The sequence below is a fragment of the Paramisgurnus dabryanus genome, chromosome 20 (genome assembly GCF_030506205.2).
Source record: "Paramisgurnus dabryanus chromosome 20, PD_genome_1.1, whole genome shotgun sequence".
NCBI classification, from domain to species: domain Eukaryota; kingdom Metazoa; phylum Chordata; class Actinopteri; order Cypriniformes; family Cobitidae; genus Paramisgurnus; species Paramisgurnus dabryanus.
In genome coordinates, this window is record NC_133356.1 from 9698571 (window position 1) to 9723093 (window position 24523).

A 24523-nucleotide genomic window follows, 5' to 3' on the forward strand; every position below is an offset into this window, starting at 1 on the left:
AACTAAGGCCTAGTTCTTGATTGGTCTAAACTATATAACAATAAGTCTGAATATTTAGCTTTAAATCTGAATATAAATGTAAATCCAAATATATAGTTATAAATCCTTAACAAAGGGATGTAAATCTGAATATATAATAAGATATAGACAGACAGGTTCGCTTATATGATGTACAAAATCGATACATAAATGCAGGTTAAAAGCGTTAGGAGCACTGTGGTGCAGAGGGCAGTGAACGCGCTGGAGAAAGGACCTGAGCGCGGGAGCGCGCCGCGCGTTCTCGTCCAGACAGCACTGAGCTAGTATGCGAGTATCCCGGTGGGCTTTTCCACTGTCACCAGCCGGTTTGTGAAGGGCAGAAAGAGGCAGATACGTGCAGTCGGGCCCTTTTGACTCACAGCTGCTTTACACTTATGAATATTTTAATAGACGATAATCGATAGGGTGTGATTGACGCCACGGGATCAGATCGACGCGACCATGGCATCAGACAGTAAGTAGCCTATCGTATTTGTTTTAAATTAATTAAGAAAGCGATATCTGTACCGATCAGAACAGCATTCATTCAGATATAGTTATGTGCACTATTACAGTATGGTATATTTTCTATAAAAGCTCGTTTTGCGGCACGATTGAGAGGTCTGATGCATCATTAACATTCGTATAATATCATGCGTTTCATCTCCACAATATGAAATGATATAAAGTGACATTTCAGACAGGACGGTTATATGCACGCCTGCATAAATCTTGAGATGTGTTACACAATGCGCGTTCTACTCTCTGCTGTGCGCATTCGCGACTTTATGCGCCTTAAATTTCATCACCTAATGTAGGCTGTATAATAAAATCAGAATACGTATTATTTAAGATGGACTTTCCATATAATATATATAATAAAGATAAAGTAACCTATATAAAACATCTAGTTTTAATGGATATGTTAGCTTCAATGACTGTAAACTTTTGTTATTGTGTCTCTTTACATTCACATCTATTTAGCAGATGCGTTTTTCCACAGCATAAGGGAGCATTTTAAATTTTCCTTGGAATACAGTTTTCTAATTTTTAAGACTTGTTTGTAGAGTTTCACTGTTGACTTGCCGTCCCCTCAACGTTGTCCTAAAATATTTGTTGTAGAAATGTGAAGATAACACTACTCCAAGGTTGAGGATGCTGTGTTTACTTGTGCTAAAATCATTGTAACTTATTGGGGTAATAGGCCTTTGGCTTAAAGAAGCTTCATTATGTTGGTTGGTATGCTTTGATCTTTAATGGCAGTTTGCATGAATTTGTATTAATATAGCTGAACTGCTGTCTGCCATGCAGAAGTACAGCATATATGCCATAGGTAAAAAGTTATATTGTTGATAAACACTCAAGTGAGAACCAATAACTGGATAGTTACTGGTTATTATTTTTCCGATGGTTCTCAGTTGAACCATTTACAATAGTGTCTCATGCAAATTTTCACATCTGTTGTCATCACCCCTCAAAGCATTTTATGTGATTGTAGCTGTCCTTCATTAAGAATCTCATCTGTCACTGTTTTGACCTTTGCCCCTACAGACACTTACAAATGCATAATCTTGAATACAGGCAGTCAGTTCAACCAGATTGAACCATATAGTCCTCAGAGGATGAACATTTGATTGAAAGTTCTCTCTTACCTTCTAGTGCAGATAATCTTGTTAGTTAACTTTTCCAGGAATATGTACTGGTCTGTCCAATGTGTGAGGTTGGTCCAACCCTTTATTTACAGTGTGTCTGACTCACACTGTTAACTTGTGTTTCATTTGCCCACCTGTCTTTATAAGACACATGAGCTGTAAAAGAGGTTTAGTTTGTCAACTAGCATGTATGTGTTTTGAAGGTGAAGACCGAACGGGAGTATAATCTTTGAATCGAGCACTTACTATGACTTTATCTGAAAACACATGTTCAGATATTATTCAATTTCTTCATGAATTGGTTTCCAAAAAACTTTGAATAACGTTTAGAGTAATTGTTCTCAGTAAGCGAAAGTCTTTTATTTTTAGATTTTAAGAGAGCGTGTCGGACAGGTTTAAATGTTATGAAGATGTTCAGAAGAAAGCTTTGTCTTAGAAAGGAAATGTATGTCTATATTCAATTTTTTAATTTAAAGAACTTTATTGGCATGATTGTGTCACTTATTGCCAAAGCATTATACATAAAACAAGAAACATACAATAACACAATAGTAACAAACATTAAGGTGCAATTAAGCTAAGGTGCTGGGTGATGGATGAAGTACTAATGTAAATAAAATAAAATAAAAAAGAATCAGATGATATTTACAATATAAAGTAGACTTTGAAATATAAACATAAACAGTATAAACAGTCTATATCTGTCTAATTAAACCTCTTTTTTGATACATTAGTTTACATGCATGAGACTCTGAATTATATCAACTCAGCCATCCCGTATTTGTACTACATTTGTGTTTTTGTGGTTTGTATGACTTTTTATTTATATTTAATAATTTTTATAGCAAGACATTGTGGATATCATGACAATGAGCTGGTTTATCAGAATTAAGTTATTACTTCTATTAAAATATAACATTAAAGTGTCTCAGGTTGTAGATTTTTTGGTGCAGCTATCTACAACATACCTTCTTGTTAGTGATATTCACTTACATTTACAAGAATTACAATTCATTTGATATTTAGTGTGCATTATGCTGCCTTCTGTAAAAACCTTTGATTTTTAGCTAATAGTTGTAGGCATTAGGTTCAGTCAGTCAGGAAGGAAGTTAAAGCTAAACAGGAAGTTTCTTGAGAAATTAGGAGCCTGGACATCCTGAAACTAATTAGCTAATGGGAAAGAGAGAGAGAGTGTGAATAAAGGTTTTACAGTCATCAAGAAACAAATTAAAACGTAAGATATGACATTTTTAATAATTACAATGTATCGTTAAAGGTAATACACTTGTAATAAACAAGCAACATCATGTATAACGCAAAAACTTGCTTTTAAATGTTTAAATGTAGCATACGTATACACTGCAGGCTGCAGTTCATGTAAATGTCCAGTAGATGGAGACGTTTTTCTTTTTTTAAATAACTGAACCTCTCTAGGCTATATTTGAGTTTGTTCAAAGCACTTTTATAGTCAAACTATAGGCAAGTTCACCCCAAAATGAAAATGAACCCATATTTTACTCACCCTCTAGGTGTATATGACTTTCTTCACAGTTGGAGTTATAATAATAAATTATATTCGAATATCCTTTACAACTTCAGAATGGCATTAGATAGTGCCCTTATTTTTTTAAAGCCCCAAAAAGTGCATCCATCCATCAAAAACAAATCCATACAGTTATTAAATGTCTTCTGTAGTGAAGCAATGAATTTTTATAGCCTTCCACTGTCCTCAACTCTTTTGTAAACATGGGCGTAGTTGATAAAGTTTGAAATATAAATGTTTAATTAGAAAACTCACCGCTTTGACTCAGAAGATATTTAATAACTGTATGGATTATATTCTTATTTAATATATCTCCAATGTTTGGCTGAAAGAAGCAAGTCACAAATGCCTACGTGTCTTGATGGTAAGTAAACTATGGGCTTATTTTTATTTTTGGGTGAACTATTCCTTTACTGCTAACAATTTAGATGTTAATACCATTCATTTCTACTGTTTTGTCCGTATTTAGTGTTTTTCTTAAATACACAGTCATAAAAATAGTTTAAATTGTAAACTAATATTAATTTATGATTAATTATTTCTGATATTATTATAATGGTAAAATAGTTGGTTCAAATTATATTTTTAGTACATAAAAAAGCACTTGTGTGCTAAAGAACAGCAAATCCATGGCAACGGGAATTTGTGTGTTTATATGAAGAAAGAAAGCCTCACACAATAAGTCCTCACAGAATGCTTGAGCTGTTTCCAAGGAAACCATCTGGCTCCTGCATCACATTGGTCCATGTGGATGTGTTTTTGTCATCACTCGGTCACTGAGTTCTAACATGCACATTTAAAAAAAGATCATCGCCAGCAGGTTTTGAAAAAGGAACTGATAGACATGTGCATGTTAACTTAAAACCCATAAAACTTATTCCATTATAAAAAAACTGACCATATTGCTCAGTTTCTCTTTTCACACTTGTTGGTGGTAGCAGTTTTTTCTGCAGTGCCAACTGTGTCCGTACAGATGGAAGATGACACAGGGCTTTAAGCAGCAAGTGTGTGTGTGTGTGTGTGTGTGTGTGTGTGTGTGTGTGTGTGTGTGTGTGTGTGTGTGTGTGTGGGTTGGTCTATGTGGTTTACGAGGACATGAATAGTGTATAATGACATGTTTATTATGCTATAAAGGTGGTTTACGGGGACACAGACAGTGTCCCCATAAACGGAAAAGCTAAAAAAACATACTAAATGGTAGTTTTTCATAGATTAAAGACTGGCAACAGGTTTTTGTGACATTGGGGTTAGGGATTGGAGTAGGTAAGGGGAATAGAATATAACAGTTTGGACAGTATAAAATGCATTGCGTCTATGGAGATGTCCCCGTAAACCACATACACCAACATGTGTGTGTGTGTGTGTGTGTGTGTGTGTGTGTGTGTGTGTGTGTGTGTGTGTGTGTGTGTGTGTGTGTGTGTGTGTGTGTGTGTGTGTGTGTGTGTGTGTGTGTGTGTGTGTGTGTGTGTGTGTGTGTGTGTGTGTGTGTGTGTGTGTGTGCCACCTATTGCTGCATATTAAATAGTTTAGGATAATAGTGTTCAACTCCAGCCTTTAGTCAAACACACATATAAACACTATCAAACACACATCTAGAAGCGTCTCTCCTCTTAGACCTCTTTTGCAAGTTAATGGTTCATTTTACACTTGAAATATAGCTTCTCTTGTCTGTTATAAGGTTGTTCTTATGTAAGTAAAACTTGTAAAGAGAACGTACTGTATTAATAAGTACATCTTAAAGGTGGGGTGCGTATTTTTGGCCGACTACCAAAACACACTTGTAGCCAATCAGCAGTAAGGGGCGTGTCTTCTAACTGACATCGTTGCCTGGGTTGCATATGTCTATCAAATGAAGGTCCAGATTCTATTGGGGTAGGGTGTTTGTTTAGGCTTTCAGAGATCATGCACCCCGCCTTTAAGTGTCAAGTGTTTTTTTACACGCCAAATCTGAAAAAAACAATATAAGATTCATTAAAGTCTTACTTTTACACATCTAGTTAATCTAGTGTTTCTTAACCTGTGGGGTTGGACCTTAGCTAACTTCCAAGGGGACCTTACAATGACTTTAAATGATTTAAAGGGATAGTTCGGCCAAAAAAGATATTAAACCCATGATTTACTCACCCCCAAGCTGTCCGAGTTGCATATGTCCATCGTTTTTCAGACAAACACATTTTCAGATATTTTAGAAAATGTTTTAGATCTTTCAGTTGATTAAATGTAATGTTACAGGGTCCACGACCTTCAAGTCCAAAAAAGTGCGTCCATCCTTCACAAATTAAATCCAAACGGCTCCAGGCAACAAAGGTCTTCTGAGGGTAATCCGCGCAGTGTTGTTGTAGAAATATCCATATTTAAAACTTTATTAACGAAAATAAATACCTTCCGGTAGAGCCGCCATCTTAGACTCCTCTGTATTCAGGAGAGAGTATTACCGTAGTGTACGCACTTTTCTTAGTGACGTATGATAAATTCAGAGGGCGGGGGCACAGAGCAGCAGCAGAGTAGCCTCCGTAGGCTGCGTAAGCTCTCATCCTGAATGCGGACGCGACTCTGGCAGATGGCGGCGTTACCGGAAGGTATTTATTTATGTTAATAAAGTTTTAAATATGGATATTTCTACAACAACACCGTGCGGATTACCCTCAAAAGACCTTTGTTTATCATCCTCGAGCCGTTTGGATTTCATTTGTGAAGGATGGACGCAATTTTTTTGGACTTGAAGGTCGTGGACTCCGTAACATTACATTTAATCAACTGAAAGATCTAAAACATTTTCTAAAATATCCGAAAATGTGTTTGTCTGAAAAACGACGAACACATGCAGCTCGGACAGCTTGGGGGTGAGTAAATCATGGGTGTAATATCATTTTTGGCCGAACTATCCCTTTAAAACAAGACAAGACAAATGTGAAAATAAGCAAATGTTTCATTGGATAGAAATTGTAAGTGTGAGGGGCATGCAAGTCAAAATGGTTGGGATTAACTATGTTAATCTGTTATGTGTGTGTCCTCTCTCTTACCAGTCACTCCCGAAGCGGTTGGCTTTCTGTCAGCAGTGGGCGTCTTCGTCATTTTGCTGGCCATACTCTTTCTCTTCATCAATAAGAAACTTTGCTTCGCCCGTGTGGGAGGTTTGCCCTGCCTCGAGCAGTACGGTCGCCGCAGACGAAAGGATCGTGCTGGGATACACCAGGGACTGGGTGAGTGTGCGTAATAGTGCTGACAGCTTTACTTTGTTGTGTAAATGCAGATTAACAAACAATAAAATCGAATTAATCCAATACAAAGTAAAAAAAGTTGAAAGAATCTTACAAACATCTTATTTCTTTATTCATTTATATACTGTGTTTATTTTCTGTTATGGTTTAGCAGACCTCATCATTTCTGATCTTAGTGTTTTTAACCCTTTGTTTTTATGTGTGATTTTATAAATTAGGATGACAAGTTTGATAGATGTTTTTCTCATACAATGTAACAATACACACTGCTGGGTTATTTTAACCCAATGCTGGATAAATATAGGACAAAACACATGTTGGGTTATTAAATAAACCTATGCTGGGTTGTTTCAACTAATGGTTTGAGTTAACAACAACCCAGCATAGGTTTATAAATGAACCAACATGTGTTCCGTCCAATATTTACCCGTATATCAGCAGACATCAGTGGCGGCCGGTGACTTCTTTTTTCGAGGGCACTCCATGCGAAGTTCATCGAGAGATCGTGTGTGCATCACATGTCTTGTCAAAATAAGTGTCTGCTGTAGATGCGTCTAAAGGGTTTTTGATTAAAGGGGACAGAGAATGAAAAACCATTTTTACCTTGTCTTTGTTGAATAATGGTAGTCTACCCGCATTCACGAACATACAAAAAGTGCTAGACATGCTAAACATCTCAGTCTCATAGAAATTCCTCTTTTAGAAATGTCAGCCAGAAAACGGCCCAATCTGAAAAACTGATGCTAATGACATCACAGGCATCTCACTGCCCCTCCACTTTAAAATAATTGGCTACATTTTTTGAGTGGCAGCAAAGTCAGCCAATCAGTAATGAGATTGCAAGTTAAGCCAGTAGGGGGAGCCAAATAGGTGCAAAACCACTTGTTTAAAATCCCCCACCCTAATAGAGCTATCTGAGAGAGGTTTTTAGGAAGCTTCTAAGGCATTACAGACCCAAACAATAACATTTTTGTCTACATGTCAAATCACAGAACAAGGAGAAATACCCGGTTCAGTCATTCTATGTCACCTTTAAAGAGACGCTCGCGTTTGCCAGGTACTCGCATAATCTCATGCGTAATCAGAGTTTACTGTTAAGGGAGTGTCTTGCGTGTATTTTGTGAACGTGAGCGTCTCTTTTATCATAAACGGTTTTGACGTGTGTGCAGCAGGCACTTATTTTGACAAAACTCGTGATGCACATGGCTCACATGACGCAACAAACACATATTTTGAAAACGCAAGCAACACGAATGACACTCCGAACACTTATTTTGTATTAGTGCCCCTCGGATGAGCAGTCACGAGCCGCCACTGTGAGACTTTATAGTATATAATAATAATGTATACAATTACAAACCAAAGTCTTTCTCACAAAAGTAACCCTACAAATATAATCAGAACTCAAATGGAGGGGTCTTGTATGACCCTAAAATTGGTTTATCTTGTGCTCATTATTCTGTGTCATTTTACATGGCCACACATTTTACATGTTTATATTTGACCAAACAATGGGTTAAAACCACCCAGCATTTTGGGTTGAAACAACCCAGCATAGGTTAAATTACAACCCCTTTTTGGCCCAACGCTGGGTTGAAAATAACCCAGTATTTTGTCGAGTGTACTTTGATTTGAGTTCAAATTATTTTATTATGTGTGAAGAAAAACACCACAAGATACGTGAAACTAGCAGAACTATTTAGGAAATTGTTTACCTGAGATGATGGTCAATAATGCACTTTGGCGTATTTATTCGCAGAATACCACAATCGCTCAGAATAAGGCTTTCGAGAGAGCAGTGTATTAAATGATGCTACAGCACTGATATAACATACATTAAAGGATTAGTCCATTTTCTTAAAAGAAAAATCCAGATAATTTACTCACCACCATGTCATAAATGTTGATGTCTTTCTTTGTTCAGTCGAGAAGAAATTATGTTTATGTCTAATTTTAATGAACTTTAGTAGAGCCCAACATTTAATACTTAACTCAACACTTAACAGTTTTTTTCAACGGAGTTTCAAAGGACTCTAAACGATCCCAAACGAGGCATAAGGGTCTTATCTAGCGAACAATTGTCATTTTTGACAATAAAAATAACAAATATACACTTTTAAAGCACAACTTCTCGTCATGTAGATCCGGTCGTGATGCGCCAGCTGACCCCACGCAATACGTCATGACGTCAAGAGGTCACAGAGGACGAACAGTAAACTCCGCCCCAGTGTTTACAAGTGGTTGAAAGAGGACCGTTCCTACGTTGTTGTATGTCAACTGATACTAATTAATGTCTTTGTGTCAGTTTATTGTTTAAAATGGTCCGCAAATGTGCGTTTTATATATGTAACACGTGACCTCCGTACGTCACTGCGCATTTACATTAGGTTGCGCTGGACCGGACCTTGACGAAAAGTTGTGGTTTAAAAGTACATATTTTTTATTTTTCTTGTCAAAAATGACAATCGTTTTGCTATATATAAGACTCTTATGCCTCGTTTAGAGTCCTTTGAAACTCCGTTGAAAAAAACTGTTAAGTGTTGAGTTAAGTATTAAATGTTGGGCTCTATTAAAGTCCATTAAAATGAGAAAAATCCTGCATTGTTTTCCTCTAAAAACATAATTTCTTCTCGACTGAACAAAGAAAGACATCAACATTTTGGATGACATGGTGGTGAGTATATTATCTGGATTTTTCTTTTAAGAAAATGGACTAATCCTTTAAATTACACATAGATACACATCTTTATGTGCTCGGCTGTGTTGGGAGGCCTTTCTGTAACCAATATAGCTAAAGATGCAGGAATGGCGATAAGAATAAATAAATACATTTTTGGCAAACACAAGTAATACGCAGTGACTCACATATGAGTCAACACTGCACTTTTTAATTAAACTACACAATGTGTGTACACACTGCATGTTGAAGGAAGTGTTGTGCTATGGTATTTTAAAAGCGGCTCCCTTAGCAAACATTCAGTCTGTCTATCCATCCCACAAGAGGTCCTGAATGCGATACAACCCCAGTTTGAATTCAAATGCTGTTGAACTGGCGCAGCTAAGGGTTTATTTTATGTCGATGGCTGGTGGTGCAGAAGCTGTAATTGGAATAGTAAATTTTCTTTGTTTTTAGATGCTGAGCTGGTAAGTGATTGTACCGTGTAGTTTATTCAGGGAGCTCAAGTCAGTTAACTTTAATACAATTTTTGTATATTTGGTGTTTGCCGTGCATCAGCAGATTGCATTTATAAAGTAAATAAAAACTTTATATTTAACTAGTTGTTGTTAAACAGCAATAACATGAGGGACTTCACTTGATGTTCTGGACAGCTGACAACAGACCTCCGTTTGATTATAACAAAAAACACCTTTCACATCTGATGGAATGGCTGACGTTCCTAAATCAGGTATCCCAGGATTCTCTGCATGGCTCGCTCAAGTTTCTGACAGCATCTCCAGTGGCTTCCGCAGCCTCCAAAAAGGAGCTGTTGACCCTAAGCTGACCGACTCCTCTAATGGTGAGGTAGTTGTGAAAGTTGAGTGTTCAGAGGTGGACTCTAGTGTTGATTTGGGTCAGAAGGTAAAGGATGTTAATGGGTGTGAAGTGGATGCTTCCAGCATGGATTCCCAGGAGAAACTAGAAGCCTTTCAAACCCAGCTGGCTTTGCGTAGTCTGGGTAGCAAGTTTGATTCCGACCCCTTTGTTGGACGTCTCACACCCATCAGTGAGGAGCTAGATGAGGTGGGGAGCATGAGGAGTTTGATGGATTCACGTTGCTCTAATTCTGGTAAGATTTAGGTTAGATGTCACTTAAGGTGTCAGTCTGCTTAATTTTGTGTTTGATTAAAGGGTTTTGGGGTGCGTTATACTTTTTAAAGGAAAACACCACAGTTTTTTTATATTTTACTATGTTCTTACCTCAGCTTAGACGAATTAATACATACTTATCTTTTTTCAATGCATGCACTTAGTCTTTGTACAGCGCGTTGTGAACGTGTTAGCATTTAGCCTAGCCCCATTCATTCCTTAGGATCCAAACAGGGATGAATTTAGAAGCCACCAAACACTTCCATGTTTTCCCTATTTAAAGACTGTTACATGACACGAGTAAGTATGGTGGCACAAAATAATTTCATAACATCATCAATATCTTCCAGCATACAATATAGTTCTCATTTTTATCCGCTTAAAAAATTGCCATGTTTTATTTTGTGCCACCATACTTACTCGTGTAACTACTCATGTAACTGATATCTTTAAATAGGAAAATCATGGAAGTGTTTGGTGGCTTCTAAATTCATCCCTGTTTGGATCCTAATGAATGAATGGGGCTAGGCTAAATGCTAAAACATTCATGACACGCTGTACATAGATTAAGTGCACGCATCGAAAAAAGATATGTATTTATTAAATTTGTCTAAAAAACTGACATGTTAAAATTAAAGTTAAAATGGTGGTGTTTTCCTATAAGTACTGGCTTTTTTCAAGCAGAGCAATTGGTGTCTTAATATTTGTACTGTTTATTCTTAGTCAATGTATTTTTAATTGGACATTTCTGATCTTATTATGTGCTATATATACAGTATCTTTGCATGCTGTGCAAAAATTGCTCTGTGGATGTGGTGCGTATGTGCTGGGGAGTCTGTGTTTTTCTGTTATGTATTTAATATAGTCTGTAAACTGAAAACGCCCACCCTCCTTAAACAAACAACCGAGTGATTAAATTTACGCACGAACACACTGTACACACATACACACGTCAAACACACACCTCTGATACTGAGCTTCAGAAGGAGAGATGTGGCAAACATTCAAGACAGAAACCTGAGCGATCTGAACTCTGTTAAAAATGTATTGGTGGTCCTTTGTGCAATATCTGTTTGAAAATAGGATTAACCAGAAAATGTAACTGTAATATTTTTCAAAGACTTGATTGGACATATTTCTGAGGCTACACTCTTAAAGCAACACCAAAGAGTTTTGGCTCTTTGCTCCCCCTACAGGTTAGAAGCGTAATTGTTCATTAGCACTGTCATAAATACTGAGGAATAGCTGGCTCTGATTGGATTGTAGGTCTGCCGTAAAGCAAGTTTTTGTAGTATTCACTCGGACTACAGGACCACTACCCGACGGTTGGAAACTTCTTTAGTGCGGTTTTGGCCGATAGAGGGCTGCAAAGCGAATGTGAAAGTGCCATTCACCCTGTTTAGAGTGGATGAACCACTGAAACTTTTTTGGAAGCGTTATTTTAAGGTAAAAAAAACTCTTTGGTGTTGCTTTAAAAAATAAAAGGTTCTTTAAAATGGTTCCTCACAGCCATAAAAACTATTTTTGGTTTCCCTAGCTGTCACTGTTGTGGTTCCCTTTCACAAAGTACATCTTTAAACCTAAAGAGTTCATAGGGTACTGTGGATATTGGTGCCAAATGTATACATATCTGTTCCTAAATGCTACATTTTTAAAAAAAGATACTGCACCAGTGACAGCTTGGGAACATTTCTACACTTCAAAAAATGATGTGTTAATTTTTTACAAATTGTGTGTGTCATGCCATTTAACGCAGTTACAATTACTGAAAAAAGAAATCACAAAATAGAGTAACGCGAGTAACCAACTCCTTTAAATTTCAGTAATTGTAACTGTGTTACTTGATTTAAAAAAAAAAACTTTGTTACATGTTCATTACCGCTAATAATATTGGAATTACAGTAACGGAATTACTTTGTAACCCGTTACTCCCATCACTATTTTTAACACAACTTGTGTTGTCCCTTTTATTTATTTTAACATGAAATAACGCCTTAAATGGCATGACACACACAATGTGTAAAAATTAACACATCATTTTTTTGCAGTGTAACACTTTTCACTGCAGTGATCCTTTTTTTTTTTTTTTGCAACAGAAAGCTTCTGTAGATAAAAAAACCTGACAAAAAAGCAAAGCCAAAAAGATTTGTAAAAGCATCAAAATGATGTGGGTGTGTTTTTTACTTGTCAATCAAAAAATATGCAGCCACTAAGCATGCAGAATTGTTGCCATGGTTATGTAGTACTCTTCAGATTTAAAGGGGACAGAGAATGAAAAACCATTTTTACCTTGTCTTTGTTGAATAATGGTAGTCTACCCGCATTCACGAACATACAAAAAGTGCTAGACATGCTAAACATCTCAGTCTCATAGAAATTCCTCTTTTAGAAATGTCAGCCAGAAAACGGCCCAATCTGAAAAACTGATGCTTATGACATCACAGGCATCTCACTGCCCCTCCACTGTAAAATAATTGGCTACATTTTTTAAGTTGCAGCAAAGTCAGCCAATCAGTAATGAGATTGCAAGTTAAGCCAGTAGGGGGAGCCAAATAGGTGCAAAACCACTTGTTTAAAACAACCTGATCTCACGAATTTCCGTGGCATAGTCACGGAATTTTGTGCTCATTTTTCCGTGGCATTCTCACGGATCTCCGCATTTTTCCGTGGCCCTGCAACGGACTGTCTTTTTCCGTGGCATTCTCACGGATTGGTTACTCAACTGTTTTGTCCTATTTTCTTACCATTTTCGCTTCGGTTTAGGGTTAGATTTACATGACATGACATCCCTACCCAAACCCAACTCTAACCCCAACGCCAGGCGACAATTGCTTAAAGTTTAGAAAATATAAAGAATAAATCAGAAAAAATAGTATAAACCAATAGTTAAGGTGACATACTAACGCAAACACCAAATCTAACCCTAAACCGAAGCGAAAATGGTTTGAAAATAGGAAAAAGCAGTTGAGTAACCAATCCGTGAGAATGCCACGGAAAAAGACAGTCCGTAGCAGGGCCACGGAAAAATGCGGAGATCCGTGAGAATGCCACGGAAAAATGAGCACAAAATTCCGTGACTATCCCACGGAACTTTGTGAGATCATGTTGGTTTAAAATCCCCCACCCTAATAGAGCTATCAGCCGGAAATGTGACGCTCCTTACCATGTTTGAAAGATTTGCGCACAATGCAATGCTAACAGGAGTTAACTTACAGGCTGTGAGTCCTAAGCTGGAGGAATTATGATCATTCTTGTCTACATCACCAATAACAGGAAGTATCCTGTTGCCTGCAATCCGTGTGTTTGTTGTAGTCCAAGAAAAGAGATTTACATTGGAGACGATAATTTGCATCATTGTTTACTTTGGGGAATGTACCTTTTCCATATCGTTAACATGTACTAATACACACTTACACACCAAAGAAAATGTAAAACCGTGAATCGGACCATAGGTGCTCTTTAATGTGTAATTTAATATTGGGGGCGTACCACACGACTGTAACGTCAGGATATGGCATTACCATTTACAGAACACTTATTATTTACGTATGCCTAGGTAAATACAGTTTTGGATTCTACAGCACCTTTAAACAAAGAAGGTTTTCGGTGTATTCAATAGAGAAGTGATAATGTCTGTGTCCTACTCCTTGCTAATTAAAAGCAAGGTCATTTATAACTTTAACATTTGATTATTATTGTTATTGGTTTATTAATAGCCATTATTGGTCATTATAAGAATGGTACAAATAAAGGAGATTCACTATGCCATAGAAGAACCATTTTTAGCTAATGGGTTCCATAAACAACCTTGAAATTCCCGGGAAATGTTCTATTTCAAAAAAGGTTCCTAAAATTATAAAAAGGTATGAAAGAAACGATTCATTGAAAAAACAAAAATGGTTCTTCTTTGTCATCGCTGTGAAAAACCTTTTATTTTTCAGAGTGTTTTATTCATGATGTTTACTTGAGGTTATTAACTAGATTAATAAAACTAAACCGTTAATGTGAACCATGTAAACTGAATACATTTACAGTACATTTCTGCCAACAAGAGCCAGCAAAAAAATTGACACTTCATCATGTCTATGATTGCCGTCCCTTCACAGTACCCTGCCGCACAGGTATCATTTATGCCTGTTTCGTAACGCATTCAATGTGTACACTGAAGAAAGCACTTCAGTCTGAGGAACAGGTAACCATGGCAACCTCCTATATGCTGCTTCCTGCATAGCCACTTGCACTGATTTGTTGTGTGTGAGTGAATGGTGTGGTGAAGAATCAGTGAAATGAATGGAAATGCTGCTATAATGGGAACAAAAAGGAGAGGCATACAGAAAGACACTAATTGGGCACTTCACGATGATTAGGTGCATATGGTAGAGTTTGATAAACGTGCCCATTTACACAGTCTAGGGCCATTAAAAGTAACACAGTGTCTGAGTCATCTATACACAACAGTCTCTTTATTCGTTGTGCTAATGACATACGCAAAAATATCAGTTTGTTTGCCCTGTGCACTACCACTAATCCTACTATTCATACTTAATTATAATTTACAAATATGTTAAACGTTAGTGTGTACCTAAAAGGCTTTCTTGTCTGTCAACTTGGTTCCATAAAAAATCTTTTCATTCACAGATTACATCCACAAATGTTTTTCTATGGCATCACAGCAAAAGCACCTTTATTTACAGTATAACAGTGTAAAAACAAATAAAACATGTTAGCAACCACGTATGCCCCACTGCCCCAGCAACTGCCTTGCAAAGCTCTAAAAATAGCTTTGCGTCCAAGTGCATCATGGTTCAGTCCATTGTTTTGATTTGATGTTAATCTTCTATTGATTTGTGATTTGTGTGCAGTGAATAGTTACGGTGATGACGGTGAGATATCCAGTTCATCAGGCAGCGAGGATGAATTGGCGAAGCAGTTTGAGATCTCTGTCTCGCGTTCACAAAGCTTTCGCTCAGGTGTCACGGAGCTCAACACCCAGAATGCACCAGGGGAACAGCACAAATTCAAACGGCTGCTGTCTGACCAAGACGAAGAAAGCACAGAGCCATCTGACTGCGAAGGTACACACACACACACACACACACACACACACACACACACACACACACACACACACACACACATGTTGGTGTATGTGGTTTACAGGGACATCTCCATAGACGCAATGCATTTTATACTGTTCAAACTGTTATATTCTATTCCCCTTACCTACCCCAATCCCTAACCCCAATGTCACAAAAACCTGTTGCCAGTCTTTAATCTATGAAAAACTATCATTTAGTATGTTTTTTTTAGCTTTTCCGTTTATGAGGACACTCTCTGTGTCCCCGTAAACCACCTTTATAGCATAATAAACATGTCATTATACACTATTCATGTCCTCGTAAACCACATAGACCAACCCACACACACACACACACACACACACACACACACACACACACACACACACACACACACACACTGTTGCTGTAGCACTCCAATATATGTATTACTGTATGATATGCCTGAGGGCTACACCACACTAAATATTTAACCATCCTTTAAAGATAATAATGACTTGATGATAAATTGAGTTCAGAGTTGTGGTTAAGAGAGCAGAGCAAGCCTTAATGCAAGTCAGTGGATAGAAAAAGACAAAAAAAAAAAAATACATACTGCATACAGGATATTCCAGAATCAATTATATTGCTTTGTATCACTCTGGTGTTTTTTTCTTATACAGTCCACTTTATCTAACTCACTGGGGTTTGTGAAAAATTATGAAAACTGAAGTAGTACAAATAAAATTTGAATTGAAAATGTTTTTTCTTAGGTTTATACATTCAGCATTATTCTTAGTTAACACAGTCTCACCCCATTTCGTCAATATTTGACGACACTTGACCATTCGTCATATGTTGACGTGAAGGGTATACCTTTCGCGTCATTTTTTGACGAACTGGGGACTTCAATACTATTACGTCCGTTGCATTCTCTTTCCTATTTTTATTACCATTTGCGCGTCGGTTTAGGGTTAGATTACGCGAAATTAAACAGTGTACGCGAAATTAAACAGTGTACGCGAAATTAAACAGTTGTCACCTGGCGTTGGGGTTAGAAACAGTTGTCACCTGGCGTTGGGGTTAGAGTTAGGTTTGGGTAGGGATGTCATTATGTAAATCTAACCCTAAACCGACGCGCAAATGGTAATAAAATAGGAAAGAGAATGCAACGGACGTAATAGTATTGAAGTCCCCAGTTCGTCAAAAAATGACGCGAAAGGTATACCCTTCACGTCAACATATGACGAATGGTCAAGTGTCGTCAAATATTGACGAAATGGGGTGAGACTGGGTTGTCTTAGTGTAGCCATTTATATTTGTTATACATTAAATATATAAATTGTTATACAGATATAGTTAGCTCATTCTCCACCAGCCTTTTTTTTTTAAACTTGCCAGCCAGCATTTTTTGTGATTTTCACACGTTTCATAAAATGCCTTCCAGGAAAATTTTCTTCTAAAAAAATATAAACATACAAATATATCTAATGAAAGAACAGACCCTCCGCTTTCAAACAAACAAAAACAAAATGGTTAAAACCCGTTTCATTCTATCTTTATTTGTTCATTGAGTAAACATTAAATATGGGTAAGTTTCTTCAAAAATACCACATTTTGAGCAAAAAGCTGAAATGATTGCATTTTTGTAAATGCATTTTGTTAGAGATCAGATTCATACGGTGGCCTTGGGGTGCAAAAATAAATTACAATGGTAAATTACTTATTTACAAGATTAAAAACAAATTTACAACTTTTTAAACAAATTTTTAATTTTTTTAACAAATTTACAAGTTTTTTTTTAACAAATTTACAAGTTTTTTTAACACATTTACAATGAGTGAATAAATGTACAAGTTTTCTAAACAAATTTACAATGATTGAACAAATTTACATGTTTTTTAACATATTTACAATGAGTGAACAAATGTACATGTTTTTTAACAAATTTACAATGAGTGAACAAATTTACACGTTTTTTTAAAAATTTACAAGTGTTCAAACAAATTTACAATGAGCGAACAAAATTACAAGTTTTAAAACAAATTTACAATGATTGAACAAATTTACATGTTTTTTAACATATTTACAATGAGTGAACAAATGTACATGTTTTTTAACAAATTTACAATGAGTGAACAAATTTACACGTTTTTTTTAAAAATTTACAAGTGTTCAAACAAATTTACAAGATTAAAAACAAATTTACAACTTTTTAAACAAATTTTTAATTTTTTTAACAAATTTACAAGTTTTTTTTTAACAAATTTACAAGTTTTTTTAACACATTTACAATGAGTGAATAAATGTACAAGTTTTCTAAACAAATTTACAATGATTGAACAAATTTACATGTTTTTTAACATATTTACAATGAGTGAACAAATGTACATGTTTTTTAACAAATTTACAATGAGTGAACAAATTTACACGTTTTTTTAAAAATTTACAAGTGTTCAAACAAATTTACAATGAGCGAACAAAATTACAAGTTTTAAAACAAATTTACGTTTATTACGGAAAGGGTAGGTACAATACGCTGACGTCACGCATCTGAGCCTCCGGTGGGAGGAAACCCGGAAGTATCGCCGTGAATCACATGAGAGTTGTGAATGCGATGTTGTGTATTAGGCTGTACATAATATTAACGGAAAGAGAGTGATAATATATAACCTTTCATCGCTTCCGAAGTGACTAAAAGGGATATTGGACCTTATTTTCAGGTAAGTGAAATAGTTTTAGTTAGCTAACGTTAGCTGTCCAAGTTGCACACGTTTTGGATGGCAGTTATCAAAATAATTCACTGACTTTCTCATTAGATTACAGACAACACGAGAGGGTGCTTCAAACTTTTTAATCAGGACTGCATTGTTTGTTCGCTCCCGGGGTTACATAGACTGAAACGGGGAAGCGTGACGAGTTTGTTTACATGGTGCTGTAAACTTCAACCCAGGAGGACACTTCAAAGGAATCAAGGGTGCGTTAACTTGTTGGATGATATAATCTGAATAATCTTTAAAAGATTAGGATTTTATGTAGTGACTAATGAGACGATTTGTTAAAATTACCTATATTTATACTATAAATTATATTTTCATTTAATCATTTAAACCTCTCTGAGTGTGACAGTATTGTAATGTTTTATCATATTACAAAAACTCTAATGTTGCCTAAGCAAACTGTCATTTATGTCAGATAGATAGATAGATAGATAGATAGATAGATAGATAGATAGATAGATAGATAGATAGATAGATAGATAGACTGCCAAGACTGAAATCATGATTATGTGAATTTCCAGTGTCTGTGATATTGAAACACTAAAGGAAGAAGAGGAGGACCACCATTCGTTTCCTGAGCAGAAAAAAAATTAAGCATGTAATTCATTGATGAAAATTAGAACAAATAAATCTCATGACTTCATTGATCTTTCTTTTTTTACATGTAATTTTCTCCTCTTTCTCAATACACAGATCTAACAGTGGTTCTGGGGCATTGCAAGACTATGGTTACCTGGAAACATCTCCTATTATGGAAGATTATCGCAACATTTGTGTCTTGGATCATTTTTTCTTGTTTCTCTGCCACAGATTTAGCTGTAAGGTTTAAAGGTCCCGTTTATCCTGATCCCATTTTTTAAACTTTAGTTGGTGTGTAATGTTGCTGTTAGAGCATAAATAATATCTGTAAAATTATAAAGCTCAAAATTCTATACCAAGCGATATATTTTCTTTAATAGAATTTCCCTTTCAAAGCCTATAGCAAACGGCCAGTTTGGACTACAGCCCTCTACTTCTCGATTGAATGACATCCAAAGAAGAGTTTTTTACTAACCTCTGCCCACTGGAATATGTCAGTCGCCAGCTAAGCTCAAGTGGCTCTACTAAGCTGCTGTTGAATCACAGCACACTAAACAAACTACATAATCAGAACTCGATAGGTATTTCTGAAGGAGGGACTTTATAGAACAAGGAAGACATCAGCTCGTTTTTAGTAAAGTAAAAACAGCGCTAGAGAGTATGTGAAAAATATTGTCTTTTTTTACACACAAAACATGAACACACGCTATATTGCACACCATAAACACAATCATAGTTTGTGTTAAATACTCTCATTCTCACGGCACCCATTCACTGCAGAGGATCCCATTGTAAGCAATGTAATGCTTAATTTCTCCAAATCTGTTCCAGTGAAAAAACAAACCATCTATATCTTGGGTGAAAAATTACTTAAATCCCAAAAACAAACGTTTTTCATTTAAATGTTTTTACTTTGCTTTATTGTTACAATTTGTACAGTAGATAGAAAATATACATTGGAACAAATGTATATACAGTGGTGTGAAAAGGTGTTAGCCCCCATCCAGATTTCCCATGTTATTATTGCATATTTGTCACACTTTAATGTTTCAGATCATCAAACAAATTCAAATATTAGTCAAAAAATAAAACCCAAGTGAACACAACATGCATTTTTGAAATGAAGGTTTTTTTTTATTAAGGGAAAAAATCAAAACTACATGGCCCTGTGTAAAAAAAGTGTGTTAGTACCCACTGGCTTTTAATGTAAATATGTTTGGTTCTAAAAATGTACATATATTTTTTTCATACTTGAGACAATATACATTGAAGTTCATTTATAAATAAAACTATATTTTGAACAATGAGTGAAATTAAGTTTCTTTAATGTAGAAATGAGTTGTTCTAAAACTGTACAGTTATTTACTTAACACGTATCTAATGTGTGCATTGCATGTCTGTTAGAAGTGTGTGTGCTATTCCTGGGTTTATAAGCATGTGTTAAGCAGCCAGTAGTTAAAAAACGAGTCCAACTTAATTTTTACTGACTTCCATTTCTCTAAATATACTATTTGGAGGGTTTAGCCTCCGCCCACATCTCCATCAAAGTAAATGCGTTCCAGGTGGATTCGGAAGTCAGTTCTGGTTTTGACAAAAAAAATCACACCATGTTATCCCTGTGATTCCTCTGATAGTGTCCTCCTGGGTTGGAGTTTACAGCACCATGTAAACAAACTCGTCACGCTTCCCCGTTTCAGTCTATGTAACCCCGGGAGCGAACGAACAATGCAGTCCAAAAAGTTTGAAGCACCCTCTCGTGTTGTCTGTAATCTAATGAGAAAGTCAGTGAATTATTTTGATAACTGCCATCCAAAACGTGTGCAACTTGGAAAGCTAGCGTTAGCTAACTAAAACTATTTCACTTACCTGAAAATAAGGTCCAATATCCCTTTTAGTCACTTCGGAAGCGATGAAAGGTTATATATTATCACTCTCTTTCCGTTAATATTATGTACAGCCTAATACACAACATCGCATTCACAACTCTCATGTGATTCACGGCGATACTTCCGGGTTTCCTCCCACCGGAGGCTCAGATGCGTGACGTCAGCGTATTGTACCTACCCTTTCCGTAATAAAAGTAAATTTGTTTTAAAACTTGTAATTTTGTTCGCTCATTGTAAATTTGTTTGAACACTTGTAATTTTTTTAAAAAACGTGTAAATTTGTTCACTCATTGTACATTTGTTAAAAAACATGTACATTTGTTCACTCATTGTAAATATGTTAAAAAACATGTAAATTTGTTTAAAAAACTTGTAAATTTGTTCAATCATTGTAAATTTGTTTAGAAAACTTGTACATTTATTCACTCATTGTAAATGTGTTAAAAAAACTTGTAAATTTGTTAAAAAAAAACTTGTAAATTTGTTAAAAAAAACTTGTAAATTTGTTTTTAATATTGTAAATAAGTAATTTACCATTGTAATTTATTTTTGCCTTTCCAGGCCACGGTAGATTCAGAACAAAGATCAGAGTTTAAAATTATTCAATTTGTTTTTGCATCAGTTTTGTTTTTGTAAATTGGGTAAGAGCGGAATTACAGATTACTGTAAAAACTCGTCAAGAAAGCGTTTTTGGCTGGGAAATGTTTTCTTTTAATTGACGAAATAACTTGTCAATGGCAGGGAAACAGTTAGGTACTTCCTTACAAAAGGTTCATCATATTTGGGGGTGCTCTTATAATAAAGTTTCAAAATCCTTGCCTCAGACAATAAAAATAAAATGTTTTATTGGTCATTTTCGACTGACAGTTCTTTAGGGAACCTAAAATCGTTCTTCTATGACATCACATCAAAGAACCTTTTTTAAAAGTGTATATATCTATTATCTGTAAAAAAGCCAAGACTTAAAGAGTTTTATAATGTTTCATATGTGACCCTGGACACCAAAACCAGTCCCAAGGGTCATTTTTTTTTTATTGAGATGTATACATCAACTGAATATTGGAAATCAATGGAAAGCTGAATAAATAAGCTTTCCATTCATGTATAATTTGTTAGGACAATATTTGTTTAAGATACAACAATTAGGAAATCTGGAATCTGAGGGTGCAAAAAATCTAAATATTGAGAAAATCACCTCTAAAGTTGTCAAAATGAAGTCAATAGCAACACTTATAACATATTACTAATAAAAAATTAATTTAAATATCTACATAATATTGTATTTAAAAATATTATATTAGTATATATCTAATTAATATGCTTATGATTTTTGGCATAAAAAAAACAATAATTCTGGCCCATACAAAAGTATTGTCGGCTATTTCTACAAATATACCCATGCTACTTATAACTGGTTTTATGGTTCAGTGTCAGATGTGGTGAAGAAAGAATGTTTACAGAGAATGTTATAAAACATAAATATTAATGCATTAAAATGTAATGATGAATTAATATCTGAACAATGATATATTGTATACTGTAAGTGATGCTGCTTGTCACATCACTCCTAATCCCCCTAATGCTCAGTCAACACCTCTGATTTACTGTAAGTTGTACCGTGTGACATCTGCCAAAAGATGTGAGCTTGTGTCCATTGAGTTCTTTTCTGTAAGGAGCTGCATTTCATGTGATGTGACTCATAGAGTAAGTTGCCAGGGAAAAGCGTCTTTCTGGTTGCTGTGGTAATAGAGTGACTGGACCAGTCCGAAGTTAATTGGCTGCTGTTGTGGAGTAGAACAGTTTGTTCCCTGAATGAGATTTTATTCAGTGAAATTCACAGAGTCACGTAGAGCAAGCACTCAAATCTTTAAATTACTATCATTATCATCTGTTGAATTTCAGCCCTGAGTACTCTGATTGGTCAGACAAACTTGGTCTATGGTGTATGTCAGTAAAACGGGTAAACGTTACCAGTGTGTGTTTTTCTAAAGTATGTTTATTAAGCATTAAAGGCTTACTGTACATATGTGTGCGTGTATGACAGAGATAAAGGTAAACGCATAAAACATGATCTTACATTTATTTTTGTTATTTGTGACCCTGTCTGTGAAATCCAGGCTTAAGTCTCATAATGCAAATAGGAGATGAAAAGCATCTTACTTACTCTGTGATACATTTTTTCTCACCCTGTGTAGAAGCTGAGAGAATCAGTCTACAAGGATTTCAAGATCCTCTCTCATCCAGGCGACGTGTAGGGTCAGAGCCAAGAGACCCCCTATCGCATAGCCCCTTACCCGAGCGACGTACCCCCATAGACCCCCTCTCTTTAATGGCCGAGCAGATCTCTATTGGTTCTCAAGACATAACAGACAATCTGGACGTCCTACCAAAGAACGAGGGCAGTCGGAGGGGCAGCGTGGGGCGTCAATCATCACGTAGAAGTCTGGCATTAGACAATCAGGGTTATGACAACGCTGAAGCAGCAGATAGTTACTCTACATGGAGCCCAGAGGTACAGTGTGTGTGGGTCAGAGCTTACATATTTACATTTACAGTTATGCATTTGGCAGATGCTTGTATCCAAAGTGACTTACAATGCATGCAAGCTATACATTTAATAAGTATCTGTGCTGATTGGGAATTGAACACATATATGCTAATGCAATGATGCACCATTTGAGGTACAGTAAAATTTAATTGACTTACATTGAGAGACTAATCTAACCAACAATGATGGGTGTCATGTCATTCATACTGAAATGCATTTAGTATTTTTCTCCTGCATTATTTGCAGTGTTATTATTTTAATCCTCCAGTTTTTGTGTCATTTAATTTAAATTAGATGCATTTATTTATTTTATATTTACGTGAAAATATACACATTTATTTCAACAGCATGAGCAATCTCCATCCCACCCTCTGAGCTCTTCCCCTCACAATATCTCTAAATGCGGTGACCTCATCATTGCCCTCGACTACCAGGCTGACACTCACAGGCTCTTGGTCACCGTGGTAACAGCCCAAGGTATTCCGGACAAGACACGGAGTGGCATGGACTCCTGGCAAGTGCACGTGGTGCTGTTACCTGGGAAACGTCAGCGGCACAAGACAGCCATACAGAAAGGCTCCACACCGAGGTTCGAACAGACCTTTCGGTTCTCGCATCTAGAACCAGGGGATTTGGATTCTTCTGTACTTAGGTTCCGTCTGTATGCGCTTGGGAAGATGAACAGAGATAGGATGATGGGAGAAGCCTTGTACAGACTGAGCAGAATGAAACATACAGATCAGCTGGAGATCACGCTGGTGCTGGAACCTCGCAGTAATCTTAAGGTGTGCGTTTATTTCAGTAGGCCTACTCGAGTTTTCATGTTATGACTCACGCCTGGAAACTTATAGAAATTAAATCTATCTATTAATTTACTGTCTATTTCTACATCCTCTCCCTTCTGCAGACATTAGACTCACAGATGTCTTTCAGCACACAGAGCGAAGGTGCTTCGTCAACTCAGTCCATCACTCACTGTGGAAATCCAGAGCTGCTGTTGGGTTTATCATACAACGCCACCACGGGTCGACTGTCTGTAGAGATCATTAAAGGCAGCCACTTCCGTAATTTTGCTGTAAATAGACCTCCAGGTAAACACGTTCACACAACCAGAACATTGGGTTTAAAAACACTTTTGCAGCAAATTAAATCACCAGGATTGCAAATTACCTTTGTAAAGCTCTCTTGATTCAGACGTGTGTACATTAAATATATATATATATATATATATATATATATATATATATATATATATATATATATATATATATATATATATATATATATATATATATATATATATATATATATATATATTATAGAGCTCTTTACATAAAACCAAACATTTATGTATGTGTGCACACTCATTAAAAAAACACTTTGAGTGTCATTTCACGCATTATATTGGGTGTTGAAAGCATTGGTCCATCA

At 36.1% G+C, this 24523-nt stretch overlaps 1 protein-coding gene and 1 long non-coding RNA gene across 4 annotated transcripts in view; both read left to right on the forward strand.

Annotated features, from left to right (window-relative positions):
* Window positions 1-254: 254 nt before the first annotated feature.
* syt16 (synaptotagmin XVI) overlaps window positions 255-24523 on the forward strand; it is a 28507-nt gene continuing 4238 nt past the window's right edge. The window contains exons 1-6 of one of the 3 annotated variants that reach the window (XM_065296284.1): window positions 255-493; window positions 6240-6416; window positions 15105-15317; window positions 22740-23056; window positions 23440-23877; window positions 24000-24183. In XM_065296284.1, coding sequence (XP_065152356.1) covers window positions 481-493; window positions 6240-6416; window positions 15105-15317; window positions 22740-23056; window positions 23440-23877; window positions 24000-24183 — 1342 coding nt within the window. In that variant the 5' untranslated portion in view covers window positions 255-480. Of the gene's footprint in view, window positions 494-6239; window positions 6417-9455; window positions 9579-9727; window positions 10223-15104; window positions 15318-22739; window positions 23057-23439; window positions 23878-23999; window positions 24184-24523 lie in introns of those variants that run through there. The other 2 variants (XM_065296282.2, XM_065296283.2) reach the window with 2 other exon arrangements.
* On the forward strand, window positions 17844-19517 carry LOC135786748 (uncharacterized). The gene is made up of 4 exons (XR_010546994.2): window positions 17844-18022; window positions 18119-18276; window positions 18601-18677; window positions 18773-19517. It is a non-coding gene; the product is annotated as an uncharacterized lncRNA (long non-coding RNA).